Here is a 17,294-nt window from a genome sequence, read left to right on the forward strand (position 1 = left end):
GTAGTGTATTCATTCTTAACGCTGAGTAGTATTCCATTGTATGTATATATCACATTTTATTTATCCATTCATCTGTTGATGGGCATTTGGGTTGATTCCAAGTTTTGACATAGTGAACAATGCTGCTATGAACATTGGTGTGCATATATCAGTTTGTGTCCTTGTTTTCAGTTCTACTGGGTATATACCCAACAGTGGAATTGCTGGGTCATATGACAAATCAATGGCTAGGTTTTTGAGAAACCACCAAACTGTCCTCCAGAATGGCTGGATCCTTCTGCATTCCCACCAGCAATGGATGAGTGTTCCCCATTACTCCACATCCTCTCCAGCATTTGTTGTCTTTTGTGTTTTTTTTTCCCATAACTGCCAATCTTATAGGAATAAGATGGTATCTCATTGTAGTTTTGATTTGCATTTACCTGATACTAGAGATTTGGAGCATTTTTTCATGTGCTTTTTAGCCATTTGTATTTCTTCTTTCGACTAGTGTCTGTTTATATCATTATCCCATTTTTAAAATTGGTTGCTTATCTTTTTAGTTTCAAGATATAGGAGTTCTTTATATATGCAGGGTATAAGTCTCCTATCCAATATATGGTTTCCAGTTATTTTCTCCCATTATGTAGGCTCTCTTTTCACTTTCTTGACAAACTCCTTTGAGGTTCAGAAGGCTTTAATTTTGAGGAAGTCCCATTTATCTATTTGTTCTTTAGCTGCTCGTGCTTTTGGTGTGAAGTTTATGAAGCCATTTCCTATTACAAGGTCTTGTATATGCTTCCCTACACTGCTTTCCAAAGCCATTATGGTCTTGGCTCTTATATTTAGGTCTTTGTTCCATCTTGAGTTGATTTTTGTATAAGGTGTGAGGTGGTAATCCTCTTCCATTCTTTTACATATGGATATCCAGTTCTCCAGGCACCATTTTTTGAATAGGCCATTCTCTCCCAGTTGAGAGGGCTTGCTGGCTTTATCAAACATTATATGACTATATATATGAGGGTCTATATCAGAATTCTCAATTTGGTTCCTTTGGTCTGTGTGTCTCTCCTTGTGCCAATACCACGCTTTTTTTTCACCACAGTACTTTGTCATATGTTTTGAAGTCAGGTAGTGTGATTCCTCCAGTTTTGTTTTTCTTTTTCAATATGTCTTTGGCTATTCAGCACCTCTTTCCTTTCCAAATAAATTTCACAGCTAGTTTTTCCAGTTCCTTAAAGAATGCTGTGTTGGTTTTTTTTGGGATTGCATTGAATGTATAGATCAATTTTGGTAGGATAAACATCTTAATAATATTTAATCTTCCTTTTCATGAATAGGGAATATTCTTCCATTTATTTAGGTCTTCTTTGATTTCTTTGAACAGTTTTGTATAGTTCTCTGTGTATAAGTTTTTTACATCTTTAGTTAAATTTATTCCTATGTATTTGATTTTTTTATTGACTATTGTAAATGGCATTTGTTTCTTCATTTCCTCCTGAGCTTGCTCATTATGGGTGTACAGAAATGCTAATGATTTTTGTGCATTGATCTTATAACCTGCAATTTTACTAAACTCATTTATGAGTTCTAGAAGCATTGTTGTAGACCTCTCAGGATTTTCTATGTATAGGATCATGTCATTTGCAAACAATGAAATTTTGACTTCTTCCTTTACAATTTGAATGCCTTTTATATCTGGTTCTTGCCTCAGTGCTCAAGCAAGTACTTCTAAGACAATATTAAATAGAAGAGGTGAGAGTGGGCATCCTTGTCTTGTTCCTGATCTTAGAGGGAAGGGTTTTAGGATTTCACCATTGTAAACAATGTTAGAGTGGGTTTTTCATATATACCCTTTATCATGTTTAGAAAACTTCATTGTATTCCGATGTTTTGCAGTGTTTTTATCAAGAAAGGGTGCTGAATTTTGTTAAATGCTTTTTCTGCATCTATAGTTATAATCATGTGATTTTTTTCCTTCAATCTGTTTATATGGTTTATGACATTGATTGATTTTCTTATGTTGAACCATCCTTGCATACCTGAAATGAATCCCACTTGGTCATGATGTATAATTTGTTTAATGTGTTGTTGAATACAGTTAGCAAGTATTTTGTTGAGGATTTTTGCACCTAGGTTCATTAGAGAAATTGGTCTGTTATTTTCCTTTCTTGTGGTGTCTTTGTTTGGCTTTGGTACTAGGGTATTGTTGGCATCATAGAATGAGTTAAGTAATGTTCCTTCTGTTTCCAGTTTTTGGAAGAGTTTCAGCAGGATTGGTGTTAGTTCTTTCTGGAATGTTTTGTAAAATTCACCTGTGAAGCTTTCTGGTGCTGGGCTCTTCTTAGGTGGGAGGTTTTAAATGCCTGACTCCATCTCTTTACTTGTGATTGGTTTGTTGAGATCATCAGTTTCTTCTTTCATCAATATAGACTGCTTATGTGTTTCTAGGAATTCGTCCATTTCCTCCAAATTGTCATTTTTGTTGGAATATAGTTCCTCAGAGTATCCTCTTAAGGTAGTATTTATTTCTGTGGGGTCAGTGGTGATATCTCCTTTCTCATTTATTATTTTCTGTATTTGCTGCCTCTCTTTTTTTCTTTGTTAGTCTAGCTAAGGGTTTGTGAATTTTATTGATCTTCTCAAAGAACCAGCTCTTGGTTTTGTTTATCTTTTCAAGTGCTTTTTTATTTTCTGTTTCATTTACTTCTGTACTTATCTTTGTTCTTTCTTTCTTTTTTCTTCCTGTGGGGTTACTTTGTTGTTTTTTTACTAATTCCTCCAAATATGCAGTTCTTCAATTTTTGCTCTTTCTTCTTTTTTGATGTATGAATTTATGGCTATAAATTTCCCTCTCAGTACTGCTTTGGCTGTATCTCTTAAGTTTTGGTATGTTGTGTTATCATTTTCATTTGTTTCAAGGTAGTTATTAATTTCTTTTGAGATTTCCTCTTTGACCCACTGTTTTTCTAAGAGTGTGCTGTTTAATTTCCATATCTTGGCGTCATGGCAGATGGAGTTCAGTGCTATGTCAATTGGCCCTTTTTGGAGTTTGTGTTTCTGTGTGATGGAGCTGGACTCAGATGAGATCTTTTTTCACAAGCCTCTCCTGTTACTTTTAACAGAAGTGTAGTTGGTGCTGGGGTTTAATATATACCCAGGGGATCTGAATCTGTGGAATGACCATATTATAGCCAGGCACTGAGCCTCAACAGACTTCAGCTCCTACACTCTGATTTATTGGACTTACCCCACTCAGCTAAGATGGCGTTGAAGGTCAACCATCACACCATGGAGCCAAGAGTGCCTACAAGTGAAAGCAGGAGGATTGCATCCAGCATCCATATAGAATCTAAGCCCCCTCTTGATGTAGATGTGGGGTGGACAAAATCATTCCAAGGTCCACAGGATGGAGGAATAGAGTATAGATTAGAGTGGACTTATTGATATTCTATTTATGAACTATTGTGATTAGTAATCGAAGAAAATGTGGCATTGGTGTGGAGAATGTGGCCATGGTGGCTGCTGGAGGTGGGGAATGGGAAGAAGAGATGAGATGTGGAGGCATTTTCAGGACTTGGAGTTGTCCTGGGTGAGGCTGCAGGGACAGTTACTAGAGATTGTATGTCCTCCCATGGCCCACTGGGTGGCATATGGGAGAGTGTGGGCTATGATGTGGACCATTGACCATGATGTGCAGTGGTGCTCAGAGATGTATTCACCAAATACAATGAATGTCTCATGATGATAGAGGAGATTGTTGCTATGGGGGGAGGAGTGGGGTGAGGGTGGTGGGGGGTATATGGCGACCTCATATTTTTTAATGTAATATTAAAAAAAAGACAAAAATAGGACCTTTGCTGAGCCTCAGGGTGTGGTGGATTCAGGGATGGGAAGTCTGTGACACTGTAGACTCAAGGTGTGTGAGTCTCTGGAGCATGGGCCACCAGGGTTTAGGGGACACAGACTTGGGAACCTTGCATCGAGGTAACAGGGGGCCTGGGAGCACCACAGCACAACACAGCCTTCAGGTATTCTCACAGCTGGGCGCCAGCCCTAGGGGGAGTGGTCCCACCTGCAACCTCTGACCTCCATGTCAGAAACCCAAAATTTCACCTCTCACAAGAATCTCTTCTGTCACTGTCTCACCAAATCAACATCCAGACACCTCCCACCCTGCAGGCCCCCGAAACAGCCTGCTCAGGGCTTGGGAACTCCCCAGGACAGCAAAACCTTCAGGAATCACCACCGCTGGGCCACCAGCCCCAGGGGAAAGGGTCCTGCCCATGACCCCAACCTCCATGAAAGAGACCTAAAATTCTACCTCTTGCAAAAATCTCCTCTGTCACCATCCCTCTTAAGTCAACATCCAGACACCTCCTGTCCTACAAGCACCCGAAACAGCCCAGTCCAGCAGGACCCCAACCCTACTCAGCCACTTCTTTGCAGGAGAGATTATGAGATGAACTCACTCAGATGCCATCTTGCCCCCTGATCTAAGTATCTTTATAAAAATCTGTTACAAACAAAAGAGTGAAACTGGCATTATATTTTCAAAAAAAAGTCTCTGACATCATGAGCTAATTAATACATGCAATTCATGAATTTTCATCTTTTTCTCTATAATATGAAGTTATTTATATCTTTATTAGCCAGAGAAAACAAGATCTCCAACATCTTGACTGTGGGAAAGAAGAGTCCTTCCTTATTTCTCTTGAGCATACCTTATGTTGCAATTTGTTTGGGAAGGGGATACTACTCCTAGGTGAAAATTTTGGCATTCATGATGGGGGGGACCTAGAAAATTGTGGTCAAGACTTGAATCTTAAGACTTCTTTCTCCATTCTCAGCTTTGTTTTCCTTCTGCTTATCTGGTTGCGAATGAAAATCCAGGGGAAGATAGATGCCAGCTAAGGTTTCGGCAATGCAATCACATGTGAGTAGGTAATTCTTTTTTGTACCTCTGTTGCCAGCATTTGGGAAGATTTTTCCTATTGGTGTGACTATTCCAAATGTATTCAGGAGTTATTCAAGGATCTTATCTTAAGTTTATATATGACTCTTTATTAATTATGGTAATTATGGTAATTATGGTAATTATGGGTATATATGACTCTATTAATTATGGTAATTAAGTAAGGTATGGCTCTATGAGTAATCTTCCAAGGTAATTACAAGAGTTGGTTAAAGCTACCATTAAGGCTATGTATTCTCTGAGATGATTACAGAAGTTTTCGTTTTCTCACTCATCCATGGCTTCGTTGGATAAATAATGAAGTCCTGTATCATGTTAGTGTTGAGTTTGGCCTGGCCATATGATGAACAGTGGTGACAGAGGTGAGTAAGAAGAGATGCTTACAGTCAGAAGGATGCTGAATTTTCAGCTGTACATTCAGTCAATCCAACATTACAGATACTGGGGTGTAAGGGTAGATATATTTGTCAGAAGCACATGAGAAGTTTTGTAAATTAAATGAAATTAGAAATAATGTATTTGTTTCCTCCAATTTTAATTTTCTTAAAATTTGATGGAATATATTTGTACATTTTGAAATATCTTCAAAAAAGATTTATTGAATCCCCCTCATTGTTTGCACTCACTGTGTGCTCTCTCAGTCTTTTCATTGCATGCTCATCTTCTATTTAAAAGGAACCAGGAACTGAACCTAGGACCTCCCATGTGGGAGGGAGGCAACCAATGAATTGAGCCACCTCTTCTCCTGCTGGTTGTGTCTCTCATTATGTTTCCTATTTGTGGCTCTTAATTTAAAGACATGCTGATGTTGAGTGTCATAAAATTATGTGCTGCTACATTCTGAGTAGGGGTCCATGATATTCACCTCACTGACAAAAGGTCCTTGGAACAAAAATGGTTAAGAACCTCTGTTGTAACTGTTCACTGAATTTCCTTCTGATGGAAAGCAGGGTTGGGTAAGGGTACAGAGTTCATCCTTTTTGGTGGAAGAAAATTGTGGATGGCTGCCTTATGCAATCAGTGTGTGCGTCTTAGTAAAGTATACACACTCTAGAACTATAAAAATTTTCCTTGTTTCTTCAGCACAAATATAGTCACATGGGTGACTCAGAAAATATTGGTAGATTTCCATTCCTCTTAGATATACAGATTAATAAGAAACTTTTTCCTGTGGGTGTTTTAGACTACTTGCCCAGGACCACCAAAATCCATAAAAGTGTGACATATCTTTGAAAAAGCAGAAAGGTTGGTTTTGAGAGTTTTAGAAGGAAGTGAATGACACAAGGTGTGCCTTGAGTAGATTTATCTTAACTAACATCTGTGTTAATCTAATTTTGTCTTTTGAATTATAGGACTGATGCTATTACAACTACATTAAAAGAGAGTTTGCCATCAAAGTGCTGAGTTTTCTACAGAGAAAGAGGCTCTGAACTACACTTGTGATGAAAGCAGCCTCATTAAGACTTGGGCTCCCTGCATTCTCAGTCCATTTGGATTCTCATGAATAAGGGAGAGAATTTTAACCAGGTGGGAGAGCACTCATTAATTTTGTAAATGATTTACTTTTTAATCAGAATGTGTTATTTAATTTGACTACAGGCAGTTGGATAAAAGCAATCTGAGTTCAGGTAAAGTTATTATGGATATATAATATTTCTGGATTTATAATTATTTGCTCATTTCCAAAGGGAGACTCTTCTAATATGTTACCACTGAAGGAAGGATTTTATGCATTGAGACCAGGGGAGAGACCAAAATATGAACAAACAAATAAATAATATTACAATGAAAAATTATATGAGTGATCTGAAGGAATAGTAGAATTTTAATATAGGCTATAGGAAGGGCAAAGGATACTTTTGGTTGGGATTCAGTGAAGAGATCTCTCAGAAAGTGACAAAACAAAGACTAAAAGAGGATGATGTGGGAATTTTTTTGAGGGGATTTCCATGGAAATGAAGGGTGGTTATAGTGTTCAGTGCTGAAACAATAGCTAATATGAATGTGTTTGAGTGTTTCTGAGAAATGAGTTCTTATTCAATCCTTGGATGCCTGGAGAAGTCCTAACTTAAAATTACTTAATTTGAAGGAAATATTTTGTTAAAGTGGCATATTCTTGATTAAATTTATCTTGGGTGACATCAAGGTTAATCACAGAATTAGCTCTAGAAAAAGAGAATTTATTTTAGATTTGTGGTTTCATAGTGGTATTATTGTCGAGTTATGTTGGATTTTTTGCCTTTACCTATGAAAATAGAGATGTACACTCAGCTTTGAGCCAACATGGAGTAAATTGAAGCAATTGAATAGATGTGTGATTGTCATGATTGTGTACAGAAGTGGGAGAGAGAGGGGGCTACATACAATTCAGCCTCAAGATGGTCTAATAATCCCGTTTGAGCATGGCCATGCAGAACACAAGAAGAAGGAATAAATTCTGGACTGAAATGTCAGAGAAGTCTAGGAAAAAGAAAGTTCCCAAAAGGTCCAATGCTTTACTTCCAAGTTATAGACTAAAGCGCACACACTGGATTTATTCATGGGGAGCTTATTGGAGATGGTGACATGATTTACTTAAGAGGATGCCTGTCATGCTACTAACTCATTCTTTAAGGTATGTGAGTAAAGCATAAAAGTGCTTATGTAGATTGACTATGAAAGAAGGAAAAGGAGATTAGGCACAAGAGATGAAATAGACACAAGGGTCATTTTGGTTCATAAAAGAGGAGAAACAATAAGGTTAAATAATGAGGTGATTGAGTGTGATAAGAGAGCAGTTGCTAGTAATGACTTCAAAAAGGAACAGGGAGGGATGTAATTCAATTAGAGATATTCAACTTAAAACAGGTGACACGGCTCTTCAATGAGAGAGGAGTAACTAATGGATATTAATGCAGGAATAACTGTAGACACTGGTGGTAAGTTGAGGTGATTTCTTAAAATGTCATCATTCACCTAGTTATTATGGGGTTAATCTCCTCTGGTAAAAGTAATATGAAATGTGAGAATATATAGATTCAAGGTATGGGACTTGAAGTGATTATGGGAGATGGAAGAATAACTCAATTAATCAAGATGTAGTCTTTTTGCCAGATATATTTGAAAGCACTATGTATTAGTCATGAAGTGAGAGCTTAGTAATGCTGTGTCACATGCAGTAATAAACATGCCAGAAAATTAAAGTCACTTCCTATGTGGGCAGATAATAGAAAATAGTAAGTTATCTATTGACACACTGCATAAATACAATGATATCAGAAATGTTCTTGGAAAAAGACCTTGACCAAAAGGGGGAAAATGTAAAAGACAAATGAGTTTATATGGACAAGAGACTTCAGAGTGGGTTGGGAGGTCATTTCAGAGGTTATAATTATGCATGTCTTAGCAGGATCTCATTTAATGCCAAAGTAGATACTTTCCCAAAAAGCAGGGCTCTTGAGGTTGCTGAAGACATCCAGACACTATAGTCAGATCAGATAGGTCAGGAGTTTGGTACCTTGCCAATGTGCCCTAGTTTGGAATTTATGCTCCCCAAGGTGATAGAGTTGGACTCAGTTGTGATTTCCCTACACATGGCTCTTCTTGAATTTGAACCTATAATTAGTATTAGAGTTGGTAGGTGTACATCCAAGAGACTTAAATCTTTGGGCTGTCCTTGTGCCAGCTGGGCCCTGAATCTCAATGGAGTTGCAACACTTACTCTCCAGTTCATTGGTCCCACCTAGGACAACTAACAAGAGGTGAGAATGGACAATTTCCAAACCAAATAACCAAGAAAGTTTACAGCTGCAAGCAAGAGATTTCCATTCATCAGCCCTAATGGATCACAGCCCTCTCTTAATTTGAAGTGGAATGGACATCAGCATCCCTGAATTCTCAGGATTGGGGAATGAACTATGGACTAAAGTAGACTTATTGGTTTTCTACTTAGACCTATTGTGATCCTAGCAGTGGAAGAAACTATTTCATTGATGTGTAGGCAGTGGCCACTGGAGGTTCTGAGGGATGGGAGAGGGAAAACAGGTGTAATAAAGGGGCATTTTTGGAACTTGGGAATTGTCCTGAATGACATTAGTAGTGACAGAGCATGCTAGTATGTATCTTGCCATAACCTACAGAATTGTGTGGGTAAGAGTGTAAATAAATAGGAATGTAAACTTTAATTCATGCTTATTGGCAGTGCTACAAATTGTGTTCCTCAATTGCAATGGATGTACCACATTAATGAAGGACTTGTTAATGTGGGAAGATGTGGTATGTGTGGGGATTAAGGCTTATGGGAATTGCGTATATTTTTTTATGTAATGTTAATGTAATCAAAATATCTTAAAAAAATAAGTGCAATATGGTTGCATTTTGGGGACATTGGAATTGTCCTAAATGATGTTTCAGTGATGGTTACAGGCCATTATATATCTGTGATAACTTAAAAATGCATGGGAAAAAGTTTAATCTATAATGTAAACTATAATCCATGCTTAGTGTCAATGCTCCAATATGTGTTCATCAATTGCAGCAAATGTACCACACTAATGAAGGATGCTGTTAATGTGGGAAATTGTGGGAGGGGAGGGAGTAGAGCATATGGGAATCTCCTACATTTTTTTTAAGATTCATTTTTAATTTTATTACTCTCCCCTTCCCCCACCCTAGTTGTCTGCTCCTCTGTGTCCATTTGCTGTGTGTTCTTCTGTGTCTGCTTCTATTCTTGTCAGTGGCACCAGGAATCTATGTCTCTTTTTTGTTGCATCATCTTGCTGTGTGCAGTGCCACTCCTGGGCAGACTGCCCTTTTTTTCACATGGCATGGCTTTCCTTACAGGGTGCACTCCTTGTACATGGGGCTCCCCTTCACAGGGGACACCCCTGAATGGCACGGCCCTCATTGTGTACATCAGCACTGTGTGTGGGCCAGCTCACCACATGGATCAGGAAGCTCTGAGTTTGAACCCTGGACATCCCATGTGTTAGGTGGATGCTCTATCAGTTGAGCCAAATATGCTTCCCTCGCTTACATTTTTTATGTAACATTTATATGATCTAAGTATCTTTTAAAAAATTAAAAATTAAAAAATTAAAAATATATTCTCATGAAACATGCTGAAATATGCATGCTTGGAATACATCTGGCAGTAAATATTACATAAGTTGAGAGGTAATGTTTGGGAAGTAGGTTTGAAGCAGGCAAGTTAAGGAATCAATAGACAGATCTGGAACCTGGCAGAAAAACCACCACCATTGAACATGTGGAAATTGGTACTACCAAGATGGCTGCTAGAAAAACTTGCAAGAATCCCATTCTGAATGAGATTTCCTCTGAAGTCAGGAGAATCTCTGGATAGTCTCCAGGGACCTTGTCATTGGTCCCTCCTGGGGGATTGATTGGTGGGGGAGTCAATCAAAACAGCAAACAGCTGGGAGTACCCCCTGTCATTAGCAAAAGGGTGTGATAATGTTTCTAAATGCAAGTGCAAAGGCCAACTGACCCTCTCTTGCCTTTTGACCCCTGTTTCTGACTTCTGCCTACTGTTCTAACCTTCTTCACCCCTCACCTGGATCAATACACAAGTAAACCTGGGAGTTTATAATCTGTAATTGGGAATTGTAGTCTGTCAACCCTCTTTATCACTCTTGAGCCCCTTGCTCTTTACTTGGGCCCCACGATCTGTTATTTTCTCCCATTTCTCTTCTGACCATTCTCTAATAAGTTACTGGCCTAACTAACCCAGTTTGCTCTTGAAATTAATTTCTTATTGCTTAGCCAAGGACAAAGAGAAAATCTGACAACAGGTTCAACGGAAAGGAGATTTCCTTGAACAGGTTTGCTGTTCCTGGGTGTAACTAACAAACTGTATGAAAAGGAAGTTTTGACAACAGTGAGGATGTGAATACTGAAATAAGAGGTGACATTCCATGTAGTACCTAGGTGTGTTATGTAACCCTTAAGATACTCAAAATTGGGATATAGGAAGAAAAAATTCAAACTCTAGCTGTGTCTTTCAGTGGCCATATAAATTTGTCATTTTACTTCACCTCTCTGAACCTTAATGTAGGACATTTGTTAAAGGAGTAAGTTAGCCTTTATCAGTTGGGTTACTGAGAAGATTAAATTTTAAATAAAATATGTAATTATCCAAACATGTTGAATATAATCATTTTCTTCCTGGAATTGAGGTACAAATGATTAAGTTAATCTTGGTTCTGATCAACCTCATAATAATTATATATATATATATATTATTTTTTTCTTTTTTCTTTTATTTTAATAATATATATTCTTAAGTTTCTTAGTTGATTTCCAAATATATTTGTGTGGGATGTAGAACTCAGTGTTGAGTGGGCTGCATTATACATATGGAAGAATAAAGATATTTTAAGAAAAATATATCCAGAAGGTCAGGTTCATGGTAGAGCAGGGAGGGAGAATCCAGAAATCAGAAATGCATGTGAGAGAACCAATGCTATCACAAAAAAACAGTAATATTTATAATGAGAGATTCCAGTCTGCTTCATCTTATGGTGAGGACCCAATTCCAGATAGGATTTTGGTAAGGGATACCTATGTTTTGGAATGAGCAGTGAATTAGAAGTCTCCAATGAACCAGAGGCAAGTGTTGCAATTCTGTTGAGGTTCAGGGCCCAGCTGGCACTTGTACAGTCCAGAGACTCAAGTCTCCTGAGCATACACCAACCCCAGCACCTACCACAGGCTCAGTACGTGACAGAAGAGGCATGTGTAGAGAGGCCACATCTGAGCCCAACTCCATCACATTCAAGAGCACAAGTTCCAAAATAGGGCCCATTGACAAGGCACTGACATGGTCTTTCATGACTAGAACCTGGGTGTCTCTGTGGCTCTCAGGAGCACCACTATTTGGGGTTGTATCTAATTTGGCTTTCTCTTTGATCCTGCTGAGATGTGCATAAGTGTGACCCCTCTGATGATCTTCTGACTCATTTCAAAGTCCCTTAACCATATAAACTCATTTGTCTTCACCATTTCCCTCTTTTAATCAATTCTTTTTCTAGTTGCATCACCAGCTGGTGTTTGGTAGTAATCACTTGGCATCAGGGAGGCCATCCCGGGGAGTCATGTCCCATGCGGGGGGAAGGTAATTCATTTACATGATGAGTTTGGCCTCAGCAAAGTTGTAACTCCTGCACTTTGGTTCATTGGACTTACCCAGGTCAGCTAACAGAGAGATGAGAATGGTCAACCAGCACACCAGGGAAATGAGAGTGTCTACAACTACAAGCAGGAGAATCTCTTCCAACAATCATATGGGATTTAAGCACCCTCTTGATTTAGAAATGGAATAGACATCTCCATCTCAGGGTCCTCAGGATGGAGGAATAAAATACGGATTAGAGTGTACTTACTGGTAATTTACTATAGAATTGTGACTCTAGCAATGAAAGAAACTATCATTGATGTGGTGACAGTAGCTATGGGAGTTGGTAAGGGCATGGAGAGGGAAGAAGAGGTGTGATAAGGGGGCATTTTCAGGACTTGGAGTTGTCCTGAATGATATTGCAAGGACAGGTGCAGGATGTTGTATATCCTACCATACCCACTGAATGGACTGGGAGAGAGTGTAAACTACAATTAAACTCTAACCCATGCTGTGTAGCAGTGTTCCAACGTATATTCATCAAATGCAATGAATGTGTCACACTGATGAAAAAGGTTGTTGATGTTGGTGGAATGGGGGTAATGGGGATATTTTTACTGTAATATTTTATGTGATTTAAGTATCTTTATATAAAGCTGTTACAAACGAAAAGAGTAAAACTGGCATATTTTCAAAAAAAAGTCTCTGAACATCATGGGATAATTAATACATGCAATTCATGGATTTTCATCTTTTTGTCTATAATATGAAGATAATCATATCTTTATTAGCCAGAGAAGACAAGATCTCCAACATCTTGACTGTGGGAAAGGAGAGTCCTTCCTTATTTCTCTTGAGCATACCTTATGTTACATTTTGTTTGGGCAGGGGATACTCCTAGGTGAAAGTTTTGGCATTCATGATGGGGGGCCTAGAAAATTGTGATCAATACTTGAATCTTAAGACTTCTTTCTCCATTCTCAGCTTTGTTTTCCTTCTGCTTTTCTGCTTGAGAGTGAAAATCCAGAGGAAGAAAGATGCCAGCTAAGGTTTTGGCAATGCAGTCACATGTGAGTAGGTCATTCTTTGTGCACCTCTGTTGCCAGCATATGAGAAGATTTCTCCTATTGGTGTGCATAAAGCAAATGTATTCAGGAGTTATTCAAGGATCTTATCTTAAGTTTATATATGACTCTTTATTAATTATGGTAAGTAATGTATGGATCTATGAGTAATCTTCCAAGGTAATTACAAGAGTTGGTTAAAGCTACCATTAAGGCTATGTATTCTCTGAGATGATTACAGAAGTTTTCGTTTTCTCAATCATCCATGGCTTCATTGGATAAATAATGAAGTCATGGATCATGTTAGTGCTTGAGATTGGCCTAGCCATATGATGAATAGTGGTGACAGAAGTGAGTAAGAAGAGATGTTTACAGTCAGAAGGGATGCTGAATTTTCAGCTGTGCATTCAGTCAGTCCAACATTACAGATACTGGGGTGTAAGGGTAGATATATTTGTCAGAAGCACATGAGAAGTTTTGTAAATTAAATGAAATTAGAAATAATGTATTTGTTTCCTCCAATTTTAATTTTCTTAAACTTTTGATGGAATATATTTGTACATTTTGAAATATCTTCAAAAAAGATTTATTGAATCCCCCTCATTGTTTGCACTCATTGTCTGCTCTCTGTGTCTTTTCACTGCATGCTCATCTTGTATTTAAAAGGAACCAGGATCTGAACCTAGGACCTCCCATGTGGGAGGGGGGCAACCAGTGAATTGAGCCATCTCTTCTCCTGCTAGTTGTGTCTCTCACTGTATTTCCTATTTGTGTCTCTTCATTGCAATATCTTGTTTCATCAGATTGCCATGCCAGGCCATCATATCATTGTCTCTTCATTGCATCATCTTGTGTCAGCAAACTCTGCCAGCCCATAATGACAGCTTGCTGTCATGCTCATCTTCTTTAGGGGGACACCAGGACCAAACACAGGGCCTCCCATGTTGTAGGTAGGAACCCAACTATTTGAGACACATACACTTTCCTTGAAATAATTTTTTAAAAACTACAATTCTCCTTACCACTCTTGCTCAAATGTCCCAACTTCAATTTTGTAAATTAAATTTATTCAAATTTTATAAATGGCTGCCATGTATAGAATTATTTTTTCCTTCATTGTGGCTGTGGTTTCAGAAGCTGTATAATAGAATACAATTTATGTCTCAGTGAAAATTTTTAAAGATTAGTAAAGGCCAGAGGCAATGAGCAGGATTGTTTTAATCTTAGGTGACATGAAGATAAAAGTGAGACAATGAAACTGGTCTTTGTAGACCCCAGAAAAAGTTGAGATTGGGAGGTCTTCTACCACAGGAATGGTCAGTCTAAGGCCATGTATCAGTACAACTCTCTCAGGAGTCCCTGGCTTGTGACACTGAACCATCTGTATTTCTACATTACAATGAATACCTGAGCTATGTAGCACTGCAAATCAGGACTTACTGATTTGAAGCCTATTTCATTTTGCAGAATTCTGGTTATGTTTTCAAGTGTCCCTGCCATTTTAATGAATAATAGCCCTGTGAATTGAATTTAGATAGAAATCAGTTGATACATTAACTTGCATTTGCCAAAATGCATAACATATTCTTAAATGATTTTATAAATGAGAGGAAAGTGAGCTCATCTATATAGGGGAGTAACCTAACCATATTCATTTTTATTTTATTTTATTTTATTTCCCCCCCTCCCCTGGTTGTCTGTTCTTGGTGTCTGTTTTGCTGCGTCTTGTTTCTTTGTCCGCTTCTGTTGTCAGCGGCTTTGTCCGCTTCTGTTGTCATCAGCAGCACGGGAACTGTGGGCAGCGCCATTCCTGGGCAGGCTGCACTTTCTTTTCACGCTGGGCGGCTCTCCTCACGGGCGCACTCCTTGCGCGCATCAGCACTGCGCATGACCAGCTCCACACAGGTCAAGGAGGCCTGGGGTTTGAACCGTGGACCTCCCATGTGGTAGACGGACGCCCTAACCACTGGGCCAAAGTCCGTTTCCCCATTTTTTAAAATAATACATATAATCCATATTGCTTGCCTTATATCTATAAATTTACTTAAAATTGTTGACAAATATTGATTTAGTTAATAATGTTCAAAGGAAAGCTGAATAATTAGCAGAAAGAGGCAAAATTACAAATTTAGTGGGATATTTCCTGGTGTATATCACACCTATGTCCTGTGATTTTCCTTTGCAATGGGATATTGTGGGTTCAGAGTGTGTCTGTGCCTGTGAGAACATCTGAAAGGCAAATGGAAGTTTACCATTGATAATGACGTTTCTGGAACCCCAACACCTTTTGAATTTTATATATATAGTTTCTGCTGCTTTAGTGCTGTTATTTTGTACATCTTACTCAAGACATTGGTAAGGATAGCCCTGTGTGGACACAAATTTCCGTTATTTTTTTAGGATTTAGTGACCTTTAAGGATGTGGCTGTAGATTTCACTAAGGAAGAGTGGGACCTGTTAGACACAACCCAAAGAAAGCTGTTCAGAGAAGTGATGCTGGAGAATATCAGTAACCTGGTCTCAGTAGGTGAGACTCTCAAAATTTATCTACCACCTATATCTGTATTTTTTTATCTAACATCTATTTAATCTACCTATATATTCATCATAAATCATTTTTCATTTTTTAATTCAGGTATCTACATCAGCTTCTCCAAATTGTATAATCTTTCTTACATTAAATTTTTATATTTTATAATTTTAATACATTTATTTTGTGCTAACAATCCCTAAATGAATTTGTTTCTTCATTTTTTATTATATCTAGTTCACCCCCATAGAATTTAATCTTCTTGATAACAATTTAATGTCTTTCTTGAATTTCAGTTTCCAGCAATCATGGCTGTATTGATATAAATATTCTCCTCTAAGTGCTATGCTGAGGTTTCAGAACACAGTAGTAGCAACATTGCATATATCCTTTTCCATATAGAATTTAGATCATTTTTGGAGAATTTATGTTAATTAGATTATTTTTGAAAATAATATTCCATCACTTTGAAAACATAGACTTCTCACCATTTAGAATATAGACAATTCTGCAGTCTAGTCTCTCTTTTTACTAGTACATGGGTAACTACAAACAGTGGTCCTCATTGAAATGGGCAAAAGGTCAAGAGTTACAATTTCTGTTGAATTATTGTCAGTGATCTAAGTTCAAGTTATTGTTGCATTGCTGACCTTCAGTGCTTACCCTATTCTTTGGTAACTTGTGATGTACATCATGATCATGCCCTGTTACTGTCAAACTCAAAATCCAGTTAACTTTTTTCCATGCAAACAGGATATCAAGTCTGCAAAAGGGATGTGCTTTCCCAGTTGGAACAGGAAGAAGTGTCAAGAAAAGGAGTAGTTTTTCCTCAATACCAGAATCCAGGTGAGCTGTAAAGACCTCCACATTAGAAGAGGGGCCTCATGATAAAGTATGTGCTTTCATATTTTAACTTCAGGATTCCTTAAATGTGTAATGATTTCTTCAGTTTTCTTTGTATGAGTTATGATTTCTAAAATGTACCTCAAGATAGGGGGAAATTTTAGTGACATGTATTTGTTCCATACATTTCTCAAGCTTTATTGAGTGTCACTGGCATTGGGAAAGGGATATTCATTTGTTATTGTGATTAAACAGTCACAAAATAATCCTTTTCCTCTTCCCATTCTTGGAAGAGTTTTTCCTCTTTTTTACATCACTGACATCCCAGCTTTTTTCTCACATTCCATTTCTCAAAATTGTTTCTGTCTGTGATGTCCTAGAATTATGTTATTTATGACTTTGATATTCTTTCCCAGTTAATTGTGAATGTGGGAAACATACTGAAAGGGATATTTGGAACTTTTAAAATTTTTCTTCCCCTGATACTATTCTAACAGTTTATTCTGCTTTTTGCAATCACTACAGGGAGGAAATGTGCCTTTAAAACATGGGAAATGATAGAAATGATATTCAGTAAACCTACCTGTAGGAAAGACACTTCTAAAGTCATGTCATTGGTAAGTTCAATTTTGTAAACCCTAGTGTTCTAAATAGATACCAAAGGATGGAATAAATTAGGAATTCAGTAAATCATGAAATTATAATTAGTGTTAGAATTAAGTGCTAGTCCAGCAAAAATTTGTGATAGTTTGAATTTTCGGTAAAAACCTAAACACAAACTCTAACTTGAGT

At 37.8% G+C, this 17,294-nt stretch overlaps 1 protein-coding gene across 6 annotated transcripts in view; it reads left to right on the forward strand.

Annotated features, from left to right (window-relative positions):
- The window catches only part of LOC101417561 (zinc finger protein 709-like), a 113,838-nt gene that overhangs the window by 15,513 nt on the left and 81,031 nt on the right, over positions 1-17,294 (forward strand). For all 6 annotated transcript variants that reach the window (XR_011648515.1, XR_011648516.1, XM_071214410.1 and 3 more), the window contains exons 3-8: positions 4,830-4,915; positions 6,307-6,481; positions 13,050-13,135; positions 15,530-15,656; positions 16,413-16,505; positions 17,028-17,119. Coding sequence is in view for 4 of the 6 variants with exons in the window: in XM_071214410.1 (XP_071070511.1) it covers positions 13,103-13,135; positions 15,530-15,656; positions 16,413-16,505; positions 17,028-17,119 (345 nt within the window). In the remaining 2 variants the exon portion in view is untranslated. The remainder of the gene's footprint in view (positions 1-4,829; positions 4,916-6,306; positions 6,482-13,049; positions 13,136-15,529; positions 15,657-16,412; positions 16,506-17,027; positions 17,120-17,294) is intronic.

Source organism: Dasypus novemcinctus, chromosome 3, assembly GCF_030445035.2.
Source record: "Dasypus novemcinctus isolate mDasNov1 chromosome 3, mDasNov1.1.hap2, whole genome shotgun sequence".
NCBI classification, from domain to species: domain Eukaryota; kingdom Metazoa; phylum Chordata; class Mammalia; order Cingulata; family Dasypodidae; genus Dasypus; species Dasypus novemcinctus.